The sequence below is a fragment of the Dendronephthya gigantea genome, unplaced genomic scaffold, assembly GCF_004324835.1.
Source record: "Dendronephthya gigantea isolate DGI-Jeju-01 unplaced genomic scaffold, DenGig_1.0 000003F, whole genome shotgun sequence".
Taxonomy (NCBI): Eukaryota; Metazoa; Cnidaria; class Anthozoa; order Malacalcyonacea; family Nephtheidae; genus Dendronephthya; species Dendronephthya gigantea.
In genome coordinates, this window is record NW_021163013.1 from 3430589 (window position 1) to 3446567 (window position 15979).

At 37.2% G+C, this 15979-nt stretch overlaps 1 protein-coding gene across 1 annotated transcript; it reads right to left on the bottom strand.

Moving 5' to 3' along the window:
• Nucleotides 1–2422: 2422 nt before the first annotated feature.
• Nucleotides 2423–15585, bottom strand: LOC114540613 (ATP-dependent DNA helicase Q1-like). The gene is made up of 9 exons (XM_028560739.1): nt 15285–15585; nt 12041–12352; nt 11087–11328; nt 10423–10504; nt 8281–8429; nt 5672–5860; nt 5325–5493; nt 3488–3840; nt 2423–3028 (listed from the first exon to the last, which is right to left on the bottom strand). Exons 1-9 carry the CDS (start codon nt 15574–15576, stop codon nt 2804–2806), a joined length of 2013 nt encoding a protein of 670 aa, XP_028416540.1. The 5' UTR covers nt 15577–15585; the 3' UTR covers nt 2423–2803.
• Between the last annotated feature and the right edge of the window lie 394 nt (nt 15586–15979).

Genomic DNA, 15979 nt, shown 5'->3' on the forward strand with positions numbered 1-15979 from the left:
CTGCACTCTGAAGATCTCAGCGCAAAAATCATGCATGAAACGCTTTAGTCGGTTGCAATTGCCAAGTATATTGCACAAACTTGAAAGTCCCCTTTTATTATGTGTTTCGAACGTAAACAAAGTTTAAAGGCTTTTGAGGCTAATATTGTACTTGGGAATGATATTGTGCGAAATTTATATAGTGGCAGTAATAATTATCATAATAGCAGTGACTATTGATATGCGACTGCCGATAATGATATCAAGACTGCGAGGACCTCCCGCTTCGATTTCCTTAAAAAAGAGATATATTAACACTCATGAACATGTTATTTCTGCACACACAATAGCTAATGAGTGTCACACACAAAGTTAAGGAAAAATAACATATTTTCATAATACACATTTGAATCTTTTGGGTGATTTTCATATTTACTAGCAATGTATCATAATAAAAATTGCAGTACTTTTTATGAAACAATTAATGACTTGAATGTTCCAAATAATTTTTATTCCAAGAATATATAGATCATAAGATATATAGTGTTTCTTAAAAGCAAACAATGAATTTTGCAACTTTATACCAAAATGAAAAGACATACCATTTGTAATAAAAGGCTAACAAAATGGCAGACCTCATGCAGGTCAAAATATTAAATGGATAAGTGGAAAGTCATATTTTTTCACATTTTTCACTGTTTCAACATTTTTGTAGAAATGAAGCTAGTCTCACCATAGGAAGCCCAACAATCAGGTTTTTGATGAAACAAGACACTCTTGCCAGTCTCAATATATTTTGACCGCGCGCTGCATTACGTATCTCACTCGGGGAACGTATATAGTATATAATTACCTAGGTAAAACCTTTATTATTGTACCTTTATCAGTTAATTCCCTTGCAACAATTGAGTTATAGGTTTCTTCTGGGCTTAGAGTAAAATCTGAATGATGTTATACCGTCCGAAGTTTTTGCGCTGCGTATACATGTGTTCCTTTCAACTTTGGTTCCTTCAACGATGTCAGCACTGTCTAGTAAATCGTTTCTTTTTTTCATCCAAGATTTCAGCGCGAATTTAAATGTTGCAAAATGCGATTCAAGTGAAGTTTTTCCTTTTTGGGCTTCAAAAAACGAATATCGAACAATATCCATGTTCCATGCAAAGTTTCGAAGCACGACTTACCCAAAAAATGATCGACCATACGACGAGTGATGTAACGTCACAATGCCTTTCAGAAAAATTCTTGAATGTGGTCTCAAAAGCCCTTGCTGAGAAATACCAATTCTGTATGCTATCACCGTTTGAAAATATACGTCGTGTATTTCTACCATTATGTCCTGCCCTGATTCTTTGGCACTGATTAGAAGAAAAACATGCTTCCGTGGACTGAAATGCCTTTCTTACCATACCAATCTCTTTGCGATTCCCTGAATTTCTCTAATAGGAGCTTCATCATGTAGTCGTAAACCACTATTGCATGCCCAGAAATATTTCGATTTATTTTATGAACTGAGTTCTTTGATGCATTTCGATTTCTTTCATGAACTGAGTTCTTTGATGCTTACCCCGAACAAGATAAGCGATGTATAGTTTCACGTTTCTTTGGACATTGATAATTTGTTAACAATTCTTGCTCACAGGATTGAGAGAACTTGCATTTATAGTATGAACCTCTGAATACACTCTTCGCAAATTTCGTGATGGTTTGTGCAACATGATTTTTCGGTAGAATGTTGCTAGAAAAATTGCACCGTGTAACAGGGCCTTAAAACACTGTCAATTTTTGTAAACACGAGTCCACGTCTTGTTCAAAATCAATAACAGCGGTGAATAATTTTGAGATACTTCATGCTTTTTCTCGGATTAACAACCCCAGGCAAATTAACTACGTTAGTTGATAATCCGACTAACAGCTACGTTTTGCGCAACGCAGTTAAGTCGTGTCAGTTAACTAATTATAGTTAAGGATTTAACTACAGTGATTAGCGCTAAACATAGTTAAAGTTAACAACGTTTTTATACAACCGGCCCCACTATTCTGGGGCTTACCTTTGTACCTCAATGCCTTCGAGTCAAACTGCCGGTTGCAGTTGAAAATGGAGATGGCAAAGTTTTCCCTAACAAGTTTTATTGACCAGTTCACTTGCTGCTTTGCTGGTGTGTAGGACGAGCAAGATTTTGTTGACAAGTTTCTTTGGCAAGTTGTATTATCGTAAAACTTGTCAAGAAAAATTTGTCAAATTTTTCGCGTACACACGAGCAAATAAAACTTGTCAATGAAGACTTGTTCGTCCTACACACCAGCAAGTGAACTGGTCAAGAAAAACTTTTTCGTCTGCATGTACGGGGCTTTAACGTTGTGTTAAAAAGTAAACACCTCCTTTCGAACTTTTTCGGCAATCTACTTTAGTCATTTATGTCAGTTACGTTTGAATTTTGTCTAGAAATGTAATCGCGCAACTGTTAAAATTAAACGCAAAAACTATTTACATGCATTTAACAGTCAAGCTGAATCCGCAGTGATGAGCTAAAAGTCTTACTTAGGGGCTGTCCATATGAGCCCAGTTACCGAGATTTAACGAAGCGTAAAATGGACTTTTACACAGTTTATCATAGAGAATTTTAAAGCCATTTTTCTAAGAAAGATGAAGTCCTTTCCCAGAAATGTAAAAAAGGAACAATGTTAGAGTTATGAGAACCATGCGTTGGGTGATTCTCTGGTCACACACGTGACAATGCTATTCTATTTTTTTACATCCAAAATCTGAAGAATGAAGAAATTATTTTGAGAACAGACTTCATACACGAAGCATTCTGATCTCCAGTTACTCAATATTAATCACAACAGGGTTATTGGATGTTGAAGAAGACAAGTGAGTATTCAATTTCTTATTCGGTTGTGACGATGATGGCTTCAAACTATCACTGTCACTGTCAGTAATGTCCACTTCAACTTTAGCTTTCTTGGCTTCTATTTTAGTGCCACAGTTTATATCATCTTTGCCTGACTTGCCTCTGTCTCGTTTCTTCGACGTTTCTTTTTGAAGTTTCTTTGTGGAAAAAAAATTACATTTAACTGTTTTACGTCTGTTATCCTACATTATATAGCGAGGCCGCTTATGAAGGAAATATTCAAATATCTGGACGAATATTTTTCTAAGCTTAAGGCCCTGTTACACGGTGCAATTTTTCTTGCAACTTGCAACGCAATTCTACTTTTGAGAGATGTATAGTTGGGAACGACGAAGCTTTTGTGTTTATTACACTTCATGTACTTTTCTTTTGAAAGACTCTTCACTAATTTACATTTCTTAGAAGTAGAATTCCATTGCAAGTTGCAAGAAAAATTGCACCGTGTAACAGGGCCTTTAGGCTCAGAAACAAAGAAATTTTCAACCTCACCAAATGTGGAACAGGAGACTGCTCCACTAAGTTAACGGAACGCCGTTCATTTAATAACGACTGGGTAGAATTCAACAATTTACACGAGAGCAAAGCTATAACGGTACCTGGATTGACGTTTGATTAGATAGCAACATTGACACTGATACATTTCCCGCCAAAACCTCCCTCGCGCGCAGTCCAGGCACAAGATACGATATTGTTGAGAAGGGGGTAAAATGGAAATCTTCCCTTAGAATACAATCAAGTATTAGGTGAATGAGTAACCGCAAACAATCCACTGCGGTAAGAGAAGGTATAGATACATCTTTCACTCGCAATTTCTTATTTCCTTTCCCATTCCAGGCTTCGAATAACTTATTCATCGTAACTCGTTCTGCAATTTCTTCAGCGTTTTTTAAGATCTTTAAAACATTTTGCGCCTCTTTCGTCAAATCCTTTCTTAAAGCGATACTGTTATCTACAGGAGAATAATTCAAACACAAACGATCAAGTTTCTTATATTTCATCTAGACTTATAATATACGAAGAAAATAGTTAACTGGGCTGCATGGATTCAACGCAGCTTTCTTAGAAAGTGGACGCAGCAGAGAGCTATCGGCTGGGGTAAAAGCATCAGTTCTAGTTCTAAGCCGTTAACGGATACAAGAAAGTATGTTTGTTTGAAAATTTCGAAATTGTGGTTACAGGATTGTTCGCACAAGGCCCTGTTGCACGGTGCAATTTCCATCAACTTGCAATGCAATACTACTTTTGAGACATGTATATTTGGGACAACGAAATTTTTGTGTTTATTACACTTCATCACTGCACTTCATGCACTTTTTTTCTGCAAGACTCTTCACTAATTTACATCTCTAAGAAGTAGAATTGCATTGCAAGTTGCAAGAAAAATTGCACCATGTACATATCCTTTAGTTCGCTATGAGATCAATGGATACCCGTGTCCATTTTATCCGTGCTCGGCATTTTTTTGAACCCCATTTACACTACAGTCTGAACAATAATAAAATTGGGTACGGGTACCAATTTTAGCCGTGCCGAGCTATTAAATCGAGTGTAGTGTAAAGGGGGCTTAAAATAGCTCATTTTGAGTGTGAACAGCCACTACATCCTGACATTAATTTTGTAATCCTAGTAGTCTAGAGTAACTACCTAGCAAATCCTATTCATCTAGGGAAACCTAAACCCATGTTGCGTTCACATGGTCCGGCTCATAGGACCAACCTCGGATGGACCTCAGACCTTATAGAGAAATTCTGAAGCGGGTTAACTGAGATTGATCTCACGAATTCAAACTTGTAATACGTTAGATCGATCTCAGATAGAACTCAACTATGCTTTTTTCGAAAATGGCCTATGATTGTCAGAGACACGTGGAAGTTGCAGTAGGTGACTACATGTTGATATTGAGGTTGACAAAGGCCTGTATCAGGCCTGTTTTGGGCGTAAACAAAACAAAACAGCCGTAAACAAAACAAAACAGCCCCACATGACGATTGTACACAAAACAATAATATCAACCTCTTACTGCAACTATGAAATGACTTTTAAATTGCGTCGAATCACACAAAGCCTGAACTGGAACGCAAATTTTAAATTATCTTGAAATTTGTGAGCTGCCCACACCCCAGCACCCTGAACCGATATCACAGCATCAACCGACCAACCAACGGCAGGAAATAAAAAAAGCGTATTTAGACTACACGACAAGTTGTACGCAATTATCATTCTGACAAATGCAAAAGAGGGCCTATGGCACAGTAATCAGTCAATTATGTTTTGGGTTGAATTTAAACTGCCACATTTGTAAGTGTGTTCATACGTTCACATACGCCAGGGTACGAATCGCATACGACAAATCGCACAGTGTAAATGGGCCTTAATAGTGAGAGCCTGAGTTTTTTCAAGTGTCAATGACTGAATGACTATCACGAGACTCACCTTCCCCTTTTTCCCTTCTCTGGCAGTTATCACACATCCCCTTACACTCTTCATTTTTCCATTCCACGCCAAAATGTTGACCAATTAACGAACGACGACATGATTGCAAGTCCTGACTATATGATAACATCTTGTAAAGATTCTGTAACCCCGTTTGTTCCGTAAAGACCTAGATATTAGGTAAAAACTCAATGTACTTCTAGACAAATTAAAACATAAAGTAATACATCCTCCCCAACTTCCCTAACATCGTTCCCATGGCCACTTTCCGTGTTTGGAGGTGGGAGGAAATTTGCCCTGGGGACGAGGTTGAAGCTATGGTTGTGCAGCGCTGTGTATTTTCTTACCATACAACTCTGCCGACTGGAATCAGTTGGATTATAATATAATATACACCGAGCTCTTTTCCCGTCTCTGCCAGCGCGACCACTTTCTTGATAGTAATTCTCCATAGATTTACTCATAGTATGATGTATGACAAAGCGTACATTAGCTTTATCTATGCCCATACCAAACGCTACTGTGGCCACGATCACCTAAAATACATTATATGGACAGCGATGTCTTAGCGGTGAAAACTAAAACTAAAACTAAAATACTGATGTCCCTGCAACTGGGATATTGCGAGTAGTCGTAGGTTTTTAGGGTGACTGCTTTATTCATTAACCCTATAATTTATTTTACTTAAAGTGCCTATATCACTTGTGGGATCTTTACAGATTTGAATAGAGCTTCAAAAATTAGTTTATAAGTTACACAACCCTTTTTGATATAATTAAGTAGTCGGAAATATTTACATCTAAACATGACGATTTGCCTAAATTTCCGTCGTGCTCGGGGGCCTGGGACTCAGGAACCAAGTTCTTGTCAAACATAATGTAATCAATTGTAATTTTACTTCGATCTTCCAATAACGTAAAATATTTTGAGAAAAACTCGCCCAGTTGCTATAGCCATACACAACGCACCGTTCCCGCATTTTTTTCTTGAAAAGCGCAAACTATATCGCCAGTGAAACTCTTCGTGTTACATTATAAAAGACGGCGTGTTTTCAAATCATTCCTGAGTCCCAGTCCCTCCAATCGACGTATTTTCGAAACTATTTAATTATATCAAAAAAGGTTGTAGAACTTATAAACTAATTTTTCAAGCTCTATTCAAATCCGTAAAGATCCCACAAGTGATATAGGCACTTTAAACATGTCTGACCATTGGGATATGTTACGCCATTCATGAATACAAGGTTTTTCTCATCTATGAAAACATGACGGGAAATTCACAATAAATTAAAAAAGAAGCTCATTATAGAAATTATCAGTATTATCAGAACCAAAAATATTGTATATTTACGAGTTTTCTGGTTCTCGAGCCAGACGGTAGCCTTCAACGGGTGAATACAGTGTAAGTTATTAATTTAGAGTATTAAATATGGTTCTGGTAATGGCTTGGAATACATTGTGCACAGGGTGTCCCAAAAAAACGCAACCACTTAAATATGCAAGAATATTAATATTGTTCGGGTTTGCACCATAGTTCAGCTAGAATGACTTTTAGCATTGTAAATGAAGGATTAAGAGCCATTTTCAATTCCCAGAGGTGCTTATCTATTGCGCTTTAGAGCTGTCAGTATTAATGTTCTGCATATTTAGGTGGTTGCTTTTTTTGGGGACACCCTGTATATCACTTAATTTCACCCGTCTTATGCCTGTTTTCCACTAGCGATATTTTCGCGGGAAGCGAATTTATTCCTTTGTATTTGAGCAATTCGTTCCAGATGGTTGCAGTTGAGAGCTCTGAAACAAAATTAAAAATTATGTCGTCTCGCGCGAAAATTATCGCTAGTGGAAAACCGGCTTTAGGCTGCAGTCTGACAGCCGAAAGCTCTAAAATACAAAATATTTTTGGTGAGAGAGCGTTTTATTGTTATATCCATTTTGTTTAATCCTGGCCTTTAATTACTCCGGCGTCAGCGACGGAGTTGAAAATTCACCTCGGTTTGTTTTTTTTTTCATTCTTATTATTTTGCAAGTCTGTAATGGCGCGAAATATACTGGTATTTGAAACGTGTATGTGATTGGATTTATCTATGTCCTAATTGGCTAATTTTCCGATGCACGATTCGTTTTTGCTCGCATGATACGGCAATTCCTCCAAGAGGAACAAATAAACCGTTTTTTTGACGCTGTTCGATTAAGTTTAGATTGAATTGGGGTAAGAATATATTTAATACATGTATAGATGTAGATTCTGGTCCTATTTTAATAATATCGCTGCTATTTCGCCGTTTAACAAGATGATGTGGCCGTGTATGGGCGCGTTGACACGTCGCAGTTTGCACAGGATTGAAAATTTAATATAACTATATAAGCACGAATTCCAAAGGCAAAGTGTAAGACAAAGTGAATGTATCATGCGGTTTATTTACATTTTTGAACAATTGAACTTCTATACTTTTTAAAGTACGATGTACATCATTCTGAATTTCGCGATCGAATAACATTTAGGTTCGCAAGACATCTAAATGAATATGAATTGTATTGTTTACATTCAGAAGCTTTATATTGAAGACTGGCACGTGCGCGCAACGCCGGAGTTAACGCCAGAACAGGCTCCTTGTTTCATTTAAACAAAACAACCAAAAAATACGGATAACATGTTAGGAGTGAGCCGAAGGGGCAGGCCCGCGACACAAACCCAGAACTTGAGTTCAGGTTGTCATGTAGGGCAACGAAAGCGAGGAAGCAACGAGGACGAGGGGAGGAACGAGACAGTGTTTTTGTGATGCTTTCTGTAACATATTATATTTTCAGTATCTAAACTTGTTTAAATATATCGTTTGTGTACATGTATAATATTAGACAGCATAGGGAAATGAAGTAGGAATTATATAAAAATTGGTGTTTTTAACCGGAATGACTTTTTTAAAATCATTCAGAAAAAAGATTAAACAGAGTACCTTTAACTTTCCTTTTGTCCAGGAATTGTGCACTTTCGTGCGAGCTTCAGGTGTTAAATCTGCATGATAGCAATTCGCGCTAACTCCGCGTTTGTGGAGTCCCGAAGCGACGTCAAAGGAATCTTTCTTTGAAAAACAATAAACTATCCCTAAAGGTAATAAAAATTTACACAATAACGGTTTTCCAAACAAGAGTAAAGGCCCGTTTACACTTGCAATTTTTGCTGCGATCTTATGTGCGATTTTTTTCTTTTCATAGATGTGAACAAGTGATTGAGTCACCGATCTTCAAATAGGAGGCAAAAGTTTGAGTCCAGTCGTTGTAGAAATCCAGTATTAAATTCTGGCAGCGTATTCGAGTTAAGACATGCGTGCTAGTGTTTCAGTACTGTAAACCATATTAATTGCACACTGTTTTGGTCCTAATGATCTAAATTTTGACAAAATAAAGTTTTTATTCCTTTACACTGCCCAAGATGGTTGGAAAAAAGGGCAAAGTGATGGTACACAAGGACAAATATTTGCATTAAGTATTGAAGGATTCCTTCCTCGTAAGATCGCAGAAAAATTAAGTGAGAATTTCCAAAGGTGGTATGCAACTAACCTTGGAGAGGAGCAAACTTTTAGCTGCTTCGGTCATGCTGGGTTTGGCAATATTGAAAGATATAATAGAATCACGATTAAAGAAAAGTATCATCCAATTCTTCAAGGAGATGAAATTTCATCTGGTACAAAGATGATCACGCGTCTAACTACATGATAATCACCCTAAACACATGAGCATCTTCCATGTGCCAGAAATCTTTTAGAAGCAAACTCGTTCTGGTGATCTCGTTCTCATTTCTTTCCACTTCACATTCAGATATAAAACTTATTGAGCACTTGTAGGACGGTTTTAACCGGAAAAGGGCGAGGCACAGACCCACCAGCCAGGATGACTTGAGGCAAGTGGTCAACGAATGCTGGCAAGGTATTGAACGTGCAACATTAAAAAACCTAATATGAAATCTATGCCCGCAAGAATAAAGGCCGTTGAAGAGGAAAAAAAGACGGACACTAAGCATTGACATGTAATGCACGTTTGCACATTAACATACCTTAAATGAATATCATAACATCTCATAGTTGTTGTACAGCATGTATTTTTCAGTTTACTTACTTTTTTCTAGTTCACTTATCGGGAAGGTTTTCTGTAGAAAATTAATATATGCTGCTAAAACAATGAAATACAGTCACTGGACTCAAACTTTTGCCTCCTACTGTACATCAGAGCATTCGCACTAATTACTCGCAAGAAGAAAATCGCACATAAAATTGCACCTAAATTTGCAAGTGTAAACTGGCCTTAAGACTGCTAAAGACATATTATCTTGAATAGCACGGTCAAACGAGAATGAAAACAGATGTTTTTGGCCAATGCAATGCAATTGTGGAAAAGATACGACTTTGACCACAACCTCTGGATCCCGGTGTGACACAAAACAATTCACAGCAAATATCTAAAAAATTATTTTCCCTTTTACTTGCTGTGTTAAAACTCTAATCTTCAAATTCAAATCTTAAGGCGCTTTTGCAATTTTTACGCAATTACAATTTTGAGAGATATTAATTTAAAAAGGCTGTTTGAAACGTTTGCGGATCACACGAAATGTTCGTATTTGACAACTTTAGATGCCTCAGGAGTAGAATTGCATTGCAAGTTGCAAGGAAAGTTGCATAGTGTAAAGGTCTGTTCACACGATCCAATTTTGTCGGATCTAATTCACTTCGGATGGATGTTTTGTATTTTTTTGAGTTGCAATGTATATGGGCAGCAAATCCACCGAAGCCAATGGCTATGCACTGCTTACAGCTGCAGTACTATTTTATCAATAACAAACCAGTGAACTCTATATATAGAAGTAGTTTGTTACAGTGAACTCTATATATAGAGTTCACTGTAACAAACTACATTTTTTATCCATCAGAAGTGAATTGAATACGACAAAGTTAGATCGTGTGAACCTTAACACCGCCCTTAAGCTTCGGCGCTGTTTAATTTGATGTGCATGACCTGCTTTGTAAATTGCCATCATATCATGCCAATTCATGAACATTCAATACAAGATCACTTTAATAAAAAGTACTACATGCACACTATACCTGACTCTCCCAAAAACTGTGCCTTAATGACTGATGCAATCTCGTCCAGTATATTCTCCGGCGACGACGGCTTCATTCTGACCTGAACATATTTCATAAATTCAAACTTATGTTACTAACTCTACTTTTAAAGGCGATAACAAATCTGTTTTCAGCGCATTGGGTTGAAACTCTGATTAGAAGAAACCGTAAATGCCCGCTCGACTAGAACGCAACAATCAGTTTCCAATCAGTTTGCTTCAGCCGAAATATAAAGGAAAATATAACACCAACAATTCAAAATCGAGCGCAAAATATCGCTTGATTCGAAAAGTGACGACAAATTTTTCGATCGAACGTTATTTCTATCATCCAGCCATTCTACGAGGCGGAATTTTGCGTGTGGAACGTAATCTTTCTTCTTTTTTTTTCACATTCTGCATGAATTAAAGGGCGCGGACAATAAAACATTTCGCTCCGCGCAAAATTCCACCTAGTGGGAACCCCCCCTACCTTAGATGTGTAGACATTACGTCATATTTATTTGATAGACATTACATCATATTCATCGGATAGCCACGCAAATTGCAAACAAAATATATTAAAACGAAACATTCGTTTATACGCTACAGACAGCTCATCAAAACCATGGTTAATTCAAATGCGTACAAGTGCGTCTACTTACCTCGTAATAAAGATTGGGGCGATTGAAAGAAGCTTTGAGTATAACACAATTCGATGTTAAATTGAGAATTTTCTTAACATCGTCGACGATACGTGATGTTGCCGTAGCAGTAAGTCCGAGAATTGCACAATTTGGAAATTGCCTTTTTAGAATTCCGAGAATTTTATAGTCGGGTCTAAAGTCATGTCCCCATTGGCTGGTGCAGTGGACCTCGTCTATCACAATACGTGACAGGCAGCCAGCTGAAATAAGAAAGATATAATATTATACTCCATCAACGTGTTAAAAATTCTCACTAACCTAGAGTTTGAACTGCTAAATGTAACACAAGTAGATCCAGAAAGGTATTCCAGACGTGTGCTGCAGGGTCTTTCAAGAAGTCGCAAATGGAGTGGGAAAATTACGGAATACGGGATTTTTGCTGGGGGGATAATTAACTGGGGGTATCAGCATGGAGGGTCGCAGGTTGTCTTCCACAATCTTGCCAAGGTCCCTGCAAGATCTTGGCAAGATCTTATCATATAAGTTCTTGTCAAGATCTTATCAAAATCATGCAAGAGCCTGCAAAGATTTCGTCTTGATCTTGCAGAATTCTGCAAAGTCAGTGCTATGATCTTGCCATGAACTTGCCGCAATCTTGCCATGACCTTGTGACGATCTTGGGAAACCTTGGCAAGTTCTTTTGACACCTTGGCAAGTTCCTGGAAAACCTTTGCAATATCCTGCATGTTAAAAGATCCTCTAATGTTAATAGAGGCCCTGGGTTTAAAACGGTGGCAATAACATACACCCCAGCAATATCTTTGTTACATTGAATACAATAGTAAAACTTAAAGGAAGAATTAATTGAATGTTATTGACGTTGATCTCTTGCATGATTACGTTACATGGGAGGACTGACCCCCATAACCCAGCTACAAATTTACTTTACAAATTTAATGTAAAATACTACACCTGTGTAACTTTTTTCCAGTTTTGCCATAAATCGTTTACTCTTAGCAATCTTCTCAGGTGTGACATACAATATCTTTAATCCTGAATCTTTTTTTATCATGTTACTGTGCACATTATTAACATGTTCTCTGGAACTACTAGCATTCAATAAGCTAGCTTCAATATTATATTCCCGTAGTGACATGAGTTGATCTTCCATCAGGGATACCAGAGGTGATATTACCAGTGTAAACCCAGGGGATAACAAAGCTGGGAGTTGGAATGTAAGGCTTTTACCTCCACCAGTTGGCATGATCAGAATACAGTCCAAACCTAAAATTAGGATGTAAACAGATTTAACAGTATCCACATGCGGTTACCATGCAGTGTAGCCAGTGTCTGGGCCTTCAAAATAGCCTGGAATTATGATGGTTACCAGACACTGTGTATCAGCTGCGATTTTTCTTTGACAGTAGACAAAGATTGTATAAACAGACAATTGTTTGAACTACCTATAATGAGCCCCATCATCAATAAATGGTCAGTCTTTTCCCTATCACCAGTTTTCTACAACCATGCAGGTACACTATTGAAATGCATACCATATGATTCGATAGTACCTGCGTCGAAAAAGTTGACTTTTCTATACTTTTCAAATGGGTACCTGGCATATAAGCGAGGCATTACTATCAATGAGACACGATATATAATGGGGTCACCAGTAGATTTGTAAGCTTATTTTAACGTATTGCTTGCAAGAAAATGGCTCTGAGAAGACTCTGAAATGCTCATTTCTTATAGGATATCTAAAGCGATCAATTTTCAAAAATTTTTCTGCTCTGCAATCTGCATCAACCAAGGTTGGTGGTACCTTGTGAGCCTTACGCCTGTATTCTAAAAGCTCACTCACACTCAAACTCATTGAGTGGGAGATCTTAATCTTCTCATAACGTTTCAATGGCGGTATTTCCAGCCGAACAGGGGCTTGATTTTCAGTAATTTACCTTTTATCTTTCCATCTATTCAGAAAAAACTTTCTCATTGATCAGCATTAACGAAATTTATATGTCACACTCGATGAGTATGAGTGTGAGTGAGCTTTTTGAATACAGGCGTTAGACTCTGAATGCTGAGCATGTTCTATTCCCCTGAAATTGTGAAATGTCTATCCCAGGGCTTAGGACACCTCCCATTTTCACTATGTGCACACCTGGCTGCACCTCACAAACATAAGTAGTTGTTATCATTGAGTTACAGCAACATGTTATTCCATTAACAAGGAAGAACATGGGTGTCTTAAACCAATTTACCTAAAGGTTGTTAATGAACATGGGTATGTTACAGCTACTGGTAATTTAGTTCTCACAAAATTGCCTGATGATTTGTTCTCAAGTGTGGATAGCATTGGGCAGCTCAACATTCGTCTTGTGCTTCAGATCCGATCCGATCCGATACGATATGCCTTTATGTACACACTTATGCCTTTATTTGTGTATTTAGTTAGTACTATTAGTTAGTTAATTATTGATAGAATAATTAATTTAACTTTGAACCTAATTTTCACAGTCTATATACACACAAAATCAGTTTTTCTAAATTGTGAAGTTGAGACAAACACAATATTGAGCTGAAAGTCTTTAAAATAGGCCTTTGTTCCTATGTCGGTCAATTGCAGGTTTTCCACTCCTTGCTCATTTTGGCTAACTATATTCCATAAAACTGCATGTACCTCAGTACTAAATGTTGGCGCCACTGATCAGTCCGATCCCCGTAAAGAATATTCATCGGGACGCTTCCTGACAAGACTAGTAGACAAAGGTTGGGGAAGTCTTTGTCGGTACGCCTTATAGAACATTTTTAATATTTCTAGTTTGTAACATCAGAAAATATTATAATTATTAAGCGATGTACACTGTTTGTAGTTAAAAATGCTTTTGTTGTACATAAGTAATGAAGAAAACAGGCTGGAGAATTCTAGCCTGAACCTGTTAGCTCAGTATAATTATAACAAATCGCAGCAACTTGATAAATAACATGTTAAAGTGTGCAGCCCAACCATACAGGGCTGTAGCTAGAAGCATAATAGGCTTTTCAGTAATTACGTCACAACATGATTGTTTTAAGTTTACAACCACCTTAAATGAGATGGATTCCAAATTTTTAATCTCACAAGCTATGTGCAAAGATGCAAAACATCCTTCTATAACCCATGCATGAAAAATATTTTGTTATTTTGACTAATAAGTATCGAAGTAAGCCTTAATGCAGGAACATTATTGTGTATTTTCACATTTATTGGTCAAAATAAAAAATATATTTTTCATGCATGTGTTGAAAAAGGATGTTTTGCATCTTTGCATGTGGCTCGTGAGAGTAAAACATGAAATCCATTCCATTTAAAGTGGATCTAAATTTAAAACATTGTGATGTTAAAATGTTGTGACGTAATTACCCGAAAGGTCTATTGGGGAGGAGGAGTGTATATTAATAAATTCATCTGATCTCTGACTGATTTCTTTTGTATGCTATTGTTCCTGCAGTACATAAACATGAATATATGAATAAGCAGTCTAGCTATGGCCCTGCAAGCCCAACATTCTTTAGTGACTTCAGTCCTGTTTTTATCATTTGCTACAAAGGTATGGTTTCCACAATTCAGGAATTTCAAATCTTCAAAATTTAAAAAATTTCTTTGTCTCTTTTGTCATTGCTAACCCTCTAGCGAGGACAGTCTTATGCAAATAAGTTGTGGAAACCCTGCACATAAGAAGCATAGCTGAATTTTCAGTCAATACGACAGTGGTCGGTGGAATTATTAAAACCTTCAAAGACAGCTATACTGGGTGTCCCTAAACCACCCAAACTATTAAAATCAGCTGTTGGTAATATTTGAATGCCTATAAATAAGTTTGTGCACATTAATGCAACTTATAAAGTGCTAATTACAAACAAAGTTTAAATTTTCTGGACATGTTGAAGGTCATGGTGCTTGAGTTGTAAATATACAAATATCCATATTTATATTAGTAAAGTGTAAATATTGTTAATAAAGATCATTTGTGCGTACAAGCAAATTTGACAGTTATTATGTGTAAAAATGCCTATGTCAAACATTTATACACTTGTGGGTGCCAACAGGGTGCTTAGGCATTCAACTCTATTATATATTCACATTGTAATGGTGATTTAAAACTCTAAGGTTTTTTGTTTTTGGGGGGACAGCCTGTATACCAAACTTCAAATTTGAGATGTTGTATATCATTACCTGACATGGTAACATTCATACATTCAATCTGCAATGGCCGAAATTCGTCAATATGAAAAACTTTCTCCCTCAAATCCTCAAGTTGCTCAGACCATTCAAAATTCCTTAGCGACCAGTCCTTCCTTTCGGATTCCAAAAATACCTCATTCTCATTTAGTTGCCTCTCTAAATGTTCCTTTCTGCTATTCAATTCTTCTTGTCTTTTTAATAACACTTCAATTTGGAGCTCTATTTGTTCAAGTTCATTGTCAATTTTTGAGATTTCTGAACAAACTCCTGATGCTCCCTCCATATTTACTATTTGGTTTTGGCATGATACTTCACGTAAGAAAAATATAGATTGAAGATAATGTTAAGATTCGACAGGGCGTCCCCAAGCACCCCCGCGCGCTCGCGTTTTTTCAGCTGAACTCTATATAAGACCTGAATGCAACGTTATATATTTTAAAGCGCCTGGGTACGAGGCTGGCCGATAGCGCAGGAAATCTAGACGTCTGTCGTTCGAGAAAATACGTACAGGTAATCTAATGCTGGATTCTCGTCTTGTCTTGTTTGATATACTCACTCTACATACACTAGCACACACTGATCGTGGTAAACCTACACTAAACGGGTTTACAGACAACGATCACATGAATCATGAAAGCCTTGTATGCCATGAAAGCCTTGACCTTGTATGCTATGAAAGCCTTGTA